This window comes from Pieris rapae, chromosome 14 (assembly GCF_905147795.1).
Source record: "Pieris rapae chromosome 14, ilPieRapa1.1, whole genome shotgun sequence".
NCBI lineage: Eukaryota > Metazoa > Arthropoda > Insecta > Lepidoptera > Pieridae > Pieris > Pieris rapae.
In genome coordinates this window covers 2,774,621-2,783,519 of record NC_059522.1, presented here as the reverse complement: position 1 = coordinate 2,783,519, position 8,899 = coordinate 2,774,621, and the positions used below count along the sequence as shown (strand labels likewise).

Sequence of the window (8,899 nt, the reverse complement as noted above, 5' to 3'; positions counted from 1 at the left end):
ATTGCTTAAGGACCAAATATAGAATGGAATCCACTCCAAATTCACTATATCATCAGGATGAAATAACGCTTTTTTTGCAAATTCCTCACACGTTGTCCAGTTACTCGTAGTTTCTTTTATCATAAATGTTCTTTCTTCTATCTCGTCTATATTTATATTATGCGGTTTACTTGTGAATGGTGTATCTGGGCGTGGGATAGTCTTAACCAGTGGTTTAGGATAAGATCTAGCTAGATTACGATCTAATATAGCTTCAAAGTTATAATACATTGGATTACCACTGTTATTTCTCATCACTTCACTTTCTTCTGCTTTTCTCATTTTTTCATATAGCATTTTGTCCCGTGGTGGCATGTATTTGCCAGCTATGTCTCGACTGTTGTCTCTCATAGCGTATGCATCTTCTATATTTAATTTATCGCCACCTTCAAATAGACGTCTGTTTTTCTCTGGATCTCTATAGATGTGACCGAAGTCTACATCCTGTTTGTTGTAGGAGTCAACGGATGCTCGCTTCGATTTCTTACAATCCGTCAACGTAATTAGGAGAATTATGAAGAGGAACTGCATTTTCCGTGTTACGATTCACTTGATGTGTATGTTGAATTTATAGTTACATCGCAGAGGTTGCACACATTTCAAAATATTTGATATATATTACAATATTATTTTTTTGTCTATGTGTGAATTGTAAATTAAGGTTTGTGAAAATCATCGTCGTAATAATGAATCATCTTAATATGACTTTAGATTCAATTTTTAATTTCAATTCATTAGCTTATAATATTATTTACAATCTTAATAATAATAATTGAAAATGATATAAATAGGATACTAAAATAAATTTAAAACGTTAATAGTCAGTCATAGATAAGCACCTAAAGGAAGATGACCAGATGACATATCGCTATACACAGCCAAGGTGGACGTACGCATGAGACAGGAACAAATTAAAAAGATGTGAGAGGTTTAAGTTTTTTAACAAATATCATACGTATTATCTCTGACTATATTTATTTATATAAAATACATTTCAATATTAGATTATGCGTCAAAATATGTATATTATGTCGTCAATAAAGGGTTAATTAAAGTGTAAATAGATTTTTTTAACCAAAAGTTGGATTCCTCTGATTTTTGTTACTCCCAACGTTTCCTATTTCAACGCAAAAGATTGTAAAGCGAGACTTTTATTCACACGTATTGACACTAACATGAACATACAGTTTTAAAATTTTGAAAAGCAATTACAAAAATTCGTTTCAAAAAGTTATTGGCAATTTATGAATTTCGTATTTACACACGATTTAATTTACTATAATATTATCGAATAATTTATTTAACAATCCCTTGGCTTTGCGTAGAGATGTGGGAGCACTCTGCATGTTCTACTCCATTTAAGATGGAGAGGGTTCAGAGTAGTTGTTCTGATTATTGCAGCTGAGTTTCATCATCGGATGTTATGGCAGAATAAGAAATCCACCCGATACGGCACCAGCAGTATGTGGAAGCAGTTGCTCAGCTGCCTTTCAATAAAAGGGCGTACCAATTCTCAAAAGTCCGGCAACGCACTCGCGAGCCCTCTGCCATTGAGTGTCCGTGGGCGGTGGTATCACTTAATATCAGATGAGCCTCCTGCCCGTTTGAGCGAGCCTACTTTACGCCCAAAACGGACTGTCATTGCAGCCCGTGGAAACCATTGTTAGCGGGTGGGTTGACGGCATTTGAGGGAGGAGTACACTTTTACTTTGAACATATTGAGGTCGTATCTGTCATATGCATATAAAGATGTCAGACATGCCATCTGATCTTCGTTTGCTATACAAGAGCAAGAAAAAAAATATCAATGCGTTATTATTCTAACGCAAGCCTTCAGTATTGAGTCACACTTTGTAAATAAATAAAATATAGAAAGAATAAATAAAACAAATTTATTACATTTTAGGTTTATTAAAGCTCATCGTCCAGATATTGGTCATCTTCATATTCATCTTCATTTTTGTGATCCTCCAACATTGAAAATTGCGAATAGAGTTGCTCTTCATACAAATAAGTCTCATTGAATTCACTTTTGATTCCCAGAATTGATATTGCTTCATCAATCTGTAATTAAATATAACTGTTTAGGCAAACAATAATAATAATACTAGGATAAGGATTCAGAAACGCAAGTAACTCTTACTCCCGTACGTCAAAAATGTTAAATTTTTCTCGACAAAAGTCTTAGTGTTGCGCATCGTCATCACAAATAATACGAATGCTTTGAGATCATCGTAATATAGCAGTATAATCTCACAAGTCTAAAAGGTATGTAGAATATGGCACCTTATCCTTCAAATCAAGTGGTATTTTATTCATGATTTGGCAAGAATAGAGGTACAGTTGTGTTTTGGGACGTTTGCTACAAAGTACATTTTATTCGTCACTTACATGTTTCTCGTCAGGCATATTGTCAAACGGCGCAAGAGCGTAACCAAATCGGTATTCGCACTGTAGTAGTATTACATAGAATGGCTTTACCAATTTTAATGCCATTTCTGTGTAAGGAAGATCATCTGTAAAGGTATTTTCATCAACATATTTTTTTTAAATTTAATTTATTGTCTTGGCAGTCACAAATAGTTTGAATATTATTGTAAAGTTTTTTAAGATGAATCATTTTTAATAGTTCAAACATGATGACGAAATGAATGTGACATAATATGTTACAAAGTATTGACATAGCACCAGGATATGTTATTATCAGGCAGATCTGTCGAACTAGGGAACTGTCAAAACTCCCCTGTAGCCTAAAAAAGATTTTTTTTTGTTTAACACATTGAATGCTTAAATAATGGACACAAAGTAATAGCCGGAAGCCAAATTTTTTTATGGCGTATTTTGATTAAGTAAATATGAAATATGATTTGTTTGAAAATATTTATGAATATCAGAGTGATCGGCAGCACATTGGGTGCCGAATACCTACTTAGATTCAAAAACTGGGGATGGCAATGGTTTAAAAAAATGAACGGGATGCTAGCACGGATCCGAGTAGTCGGCACCGCTACTATCACCCCGCTCCGGATCCGAGAAAAAAGCACTTAAAGTGTTATACAAGGTGTGGTAGGTTTGGCGTCGGTTACATATGAAACTTACGATAAAAATCTAAGTTGGTGACGATCCGAAATCTCCCAGAGACATTCGTAGAAATGAATAAAGCGCTAAAATCATTCGATGTCTCCATAAAGAGGGTAGTTCTATTCCAATCAACTGGTGGAGTTAAATTCAATTCTGTGCGGAAGCGGTCTAACAACTGAAATTACACTAAGGAGTTATACACTATAAAAATATGTATGTCGTTATATATGCTGTGCGTAAGCAATGTTTTTGTGTTTTCTGAGTATTATTTGTGAAATAAACATTTTTAATCAACTGAGACATTTTCAACCAGATTACAGTCTGACAGAATGCAGCGCAGATTACAGTCATGATCATTTTTAAATCTAATAATTAAGCAGGTGATCAGCCTCCAGTGCCTGACACACGTCGTCGACTCTTTGGGTCTAAGACGTGTCGGTTTCCTCACTATGTTTTCCTTCACCGTTCGAGCAAATGTTAAATGCGCACATAGAATGAAAGTCCATTGGTGCACAGCCGGGGATCGAACCTACGACCTCAGGGATGAGAGTCGCACGCTGAAGCCACTAGGCCAACACTGCTCTTATTATTTTACGTTACCAACAATTATATTATTTTACGTTAAATCAAATCCCAGCCCAGTCAACAAAATGTGTAAAAACCACTGCACATGCACTTAGGTAGTCTTCAGATTTCTGTATCTGTTTCTAAAGCCTATATGCCTGACACATATCATCTACTTTTGGGAATGACATGCCGGTTTCCTTACAATATATTCTTTAACCGTACAAACTGCGAACTTTATATGACTAAGGGCCTGTTTCACAATGTATGGATAAAGTGCCAAATAGCTAAACAACACATAAATTATTCGAAAGATAAAAGTTCCAAATAAGATACTTTGAATTTCATGACGTATAGCGCTATCTGACAGTCGTGAAACGCAAAAATACTATTTATCATACCAATCAGTAACAAATAGCTTATTTGGAACTTATCCGGATATTGTGAAACAGGCCCTAAATAATATAATGTGTGTGTGTTATAGTGAATTTAGTTAAGTAAAAAAATACATACAACAGGATATGGTACACTAAACCTAAAGATGTGCAGCGGTTCCTTCGCAGCATTCCAGAAGTAAAACGTCTTCCAGTCCACATCAAACAGAGCCAGAGGATCAAACGTGTAATTCGCCAATAACTCCTCACAACTTGTAGAATTTTGAAAACGTTTCTTATATATCTCTGACAAATTCTCTACCACAGTTGAATTATCGACTAACGGGGCCATAGACAAAGCGAAACTTAATAATGAACACGCTATTATTATTTGATACATATTAGGCGAAATCAACGAGTGTTAACACGCGTTTAAATTTATACAATGTCTGTCTTTTAACGAAGCGAAATTGTTGTCGATAGCAATTGTTTATTTTTATAACAGTATTGTTTTGTTTACAGTATGACTTTCCTTTGAACTATGAGAAAGATGTGTCCTATTATAATCGGAACAATTTCAGTATTTATTTATTTATTTTGTACTCCTACAGCTAACACAAAATACATATAATAGCAAACAAATACACCGAGAACATAGCCACAGATGGAATACATGATACATTATAATAAAAAGATTTACAAAAGGGAACAAACAAACAAACAAAGTATTTAATACAATTAACTAACTGATTGTTAGTTAGTTAATTGTATTAAATACTTTGTTAACTGATTGTTAGTTAATTGTATTAAATACTTTAGTTGTAGTAGATAGTTTAAACGTAAAGAAAATAAGTTGATGATTCTGTTTAAACTGAATTCATTTATTTCAGCAATACACACATTATCTTTACAGCCTATGTCCATAACGACAATGTGGAACATTTATTAAAAATATAATAATGTACATAACAATTAGACACATAATATACACAATATCGCTTCTGTGAATTCACTCTGCGAACATACAAATATGTCGATAGTCTCGGAGACAGCATTTAGTAAGCGCAACGTCCTGGATAACGGCGATCTGTGCAACAGACTTGTTCTTGCTTATTATTAATTTATATCATCAAGCCTTTTTCCCGCAGGGGATCAGACACCAAGGATCTCAACTGCTCGTACGTGACGTAACTCTCTCGATTAATCCAAATTCATGACATTCAACATGCATGGCCTTTAAATGAGTTTTAACTTGTTAACTCTAGTACTCTGGCTAGGCCTACCCAACCCAATTTTATATGATACCAAACCACCTAAGCATTCCCTTTCGTCTCCTTGTCATCACGTCCTCTTTTAACCCACACTGCTCGGATTTAGGTATGATCAATTCCGAACAATTACGATGGTATACGTTCCAAGTATGTTAAATCTAAAGTTTTCTATAAATCGAATTTATATGCAAATAAAACACAATATATTTAGATTTTTTATTGATCTTACTAACTAGTCGGCTGGCGCCAATTAAAATATATTTTTAAATAATCACGCCTCGAACTCATGTGCTGAAACAAACTTGCTAACATTAGACGTTACAATAAACTCTTCGTTTTTATTACTTTCTTTAGCGCAGACTGGGAATCCATCACCTAGCTCAAGGCCAGCCACCAAACCCTCGATCTCCGAGCTGTTGGGTGGTTCTTCTGATCTCGCACCCAGTGATGCAACCCCTTGATTGCAGTCCGTGATCAGCAGGTACTTGCCTTCGCTTAGCAGCTTAAATTGAAACTTTATTAGGCTTACTCCTTTGCGTACCGGTATTAGACCTGGAAAAAGATATAAGCAACATTATAAGCATTAAAGACAAAATCGTTGCGGTAATGCAAAAAAAATCTAATTTATTCACCGATATTTGAGGCTAGATGTTGAATAGTAGACTTAAATAAAATTTATCAACTGGAACATTCAAGTCAAGTAAAAAAAATTTTACAATGGTTATATATAGCCATTATAAAAAAAAATTATATGTATATAAAGCTATTTCACTGCTCGATGTTTATTATATTATCCATTTTATAATACATTAGGACTTATTTTTGTTTAGCCTGCTGGTAAGTTTTAACTACCTACGGAACTTGTTACTAAATAAGCATTTTGTAATTTTCAACTTACCCAAACTACTTATACAAATGCCGCGTTAAATCAGTGCCATGGTAAACTTTCACGATCAATTTAGGTTGTTTTTTTTTAAATTGATTTATAATGTTAATACATACTTGAGCTCCGAACCATATTTGGAACACCGACGAAACTTCCAGCAGGACCCTGGTCAGCGAAGAGTAGCATCTCGTGTTTGGATGGTCCCACGTACAAACTGAGAGTTGCCGCTTCCCAAGTTGGCTGCTGTTCTAAGTACTCTCCCATTTCTGACCAAACGCGGTTTATTGTCTGAAAGAAATCATTATAAACCACCATGTTTGCAAAAAACTATATATAATTATATTTTCTTCGAATAAAATTAGTTTTAATTTTAATAAACATTGGTAAACAGTTGGGACTCGTACTCACGACCTCAGAATTGAAAGTAAATGTTACCACTAGGGCAATACTACTACGCTATGAGGCTTCAATATCATATATTGAAGTCTGGCTGTACCTACTTAAATAATAAAAGTAATAAATGAAAGAAACCTTAAAATTTAAAAAGTTTGGTCCCCAAGAAAGTAGCCGTAATGATTGTGGCATTTAACATGTTTAATTCATCTAGGCCGGCAGCGCGCTTGCGAGCCTTCTGGCAGTGCAAGTGTCCATGGGCGGCGGTGTCACTTAACATCAGGTGAGCCTCTGTCTGTCTTCTGTAACATAAAAAAAGTAACAAGTGGAAATACAATTCTGCATTTTTTTTTAAATCAGTGGCACTAACACTTTCTTATTTCTGGGCCTCAGAATTCTTGTATCATATTATCAAGTAGGTGATTAGCCTTCTGTGCCTGACACACGCCGTAGACATTTTTTATTAAGTCTAAGGCAAGCCGGTTTGCTCGTGATGTTCGAATGCGCACATAGTTAGAAATAAAGACAAATAAACGACCTCAGATATGAGAATCGCACGCTGAATCCACTAGGGAAATATTGCTCTAACTCTACGATTAATTAATGAACTTTTTTTTAAATGCAGTTAGCAGCCAGTATCTTGCGCACATATGTAAACTGTCATGAGGCGAAAAAAACACCAATTTTTGACAATGACACTTCATACTTTCTAACCCTTTTAACACGTTACAAATGTCTTTTCATAAAATTAAGCAACCTGCTCTCGACGACAACCACGCCTTAAAAAAAATATGAAGTTCATTCCGAGGCTTATTTAATAGAAATATTTACCTGAACATTAGCATTCTTGAACGTAAACTCGAAGCATGATATAGCACCATCCAACTTCATATTCCACGTATAAAATACTTTCCAAGGTTTCCCAACAACTAAATCCACATCGAAGAATGGCTGTTTGGCCACTCTCATACACATCTCTTTATTACGTTTGAAGAATTCATCCTTTACCCTCAAACATTGCGAGATGTTTGCAAATATTAAAATGATAATTAAATCACCAATTCGATTGAACAAATCCATGGTTACTGTCGCTGCTGTGAAGGGAAGCACGTTATAAAGCCAATGTATGTAATGTTGTTTTCAATGGATGTTTTGGTTTCAGGTATAGACCGTGAGAACCATGAGAGAACGACACAGGCGGTATCAAGTGTACGGTTTGATATATTTTTATTCTATATGCATCTGTGTAAATTAGATAATTTCCAATAAAAAATAAAGCATTCATTGTATATTAGTATTTATTATTTAACCCATTAATATTTTTAAAGGTTACCCAAATGACACTCTTACCTTTTATTCTTCTTAAGCCTTCTATGCTCATATTACATCTGGAATATACCTGGAGGATTTTATTCCGCCCGACTAAATACCAATTCATTTAACGCAAAATTTTGTAGGAGACAATCTTGTCTCTTATCCTTAAGCGATTTTGATATCTTGAAAGAGGGAGCATTTAATAAATTTAATTATACTAAGATAAAGTAATACGAATAGAAACCACACAATATATTACTAAAAAAACTTGTACAGGTGCAATGCATTAAAGAGAAAAGTCAAAACAATTTTTCAAAAACACCAACCGTAAAATGATCAAAATTCGGTCATTTGTTTTGTCGAGGGCGTGGTGATGCATATCTTTGGAATGAGTGGAATCGGTGGGCGGAATATCATCACGGTTATATATTATAGTGTAGGGCTTCTTTTTCATACACCAGAAGCCTTTTGGTTAGTTATTTATCTGTACAAAACCCTTTAAGGATGACAGTTTAGCCTAAGAATCTTGTCGTAATAAATCGTCAATCAATAAATAAAATAATATTAAATATCTACTCATTTGTCATGTTCTAGTTTTTAGTTCAATAAATAAAAGAAAAAAAAAGTAAATGAAAAAACTAAAAGCAAGTTGCTTTATTCAAGTAAGAACTAAATTTTTTTTATTGTAAAATTTATGTTCCCCATATTTGTCCTGTAATTTAGAATAGAGAGATTATAACTTATACTGTCAGAAATGCATGATTCATGATGTGCTTTACTTTCATAGATAACAGAAATATTACAACTTTATATATATCTTTAAATTGTAATTAAATTAAATTAAATTTGGAATTTGTAATCTGCAATTTGAGGTCTGTTGTTTTGTGATCCTATAAAATATAAAACTTCTATCTGTGTTTTTGCTATGTACACCACACATAATATTTGGCGTGGCTTTTAATAAATAAATAAACTTA

At 34.1% G+C, this 8,899-nt stretch overlaps 1 protein-coding gene across 1 annotated transcript; it reads right to left on the bottom strand.

Annotated features, from left to right (window-relative positions):
- Nucleotides 1-5,600: 5,600 nt before the first annotated feature.
- LOC111000127 lies at nucleotides 5,601-7,688 on the bottom strand. The gene is made up of 3 exons (XM_022269519.2): nucleotides 7,440-7,688; nucleotides 6,332-6,503; nucleotides 5,601-5,881 (listed from the first exon to the last, which is right to left on the bottom strand). The coding sequence occupies exons 1-3, from the start codon at nucleotides 7,686-7,688 to the stop codon at nucleotides 5,601-5,603; spliced, it is 702 nt and encodes a 233-aa protein (XP_022125211.2).
- Between the last annotated feature and the right edge of the window lie 1,211 nt (nucleotides 7,689-8,899).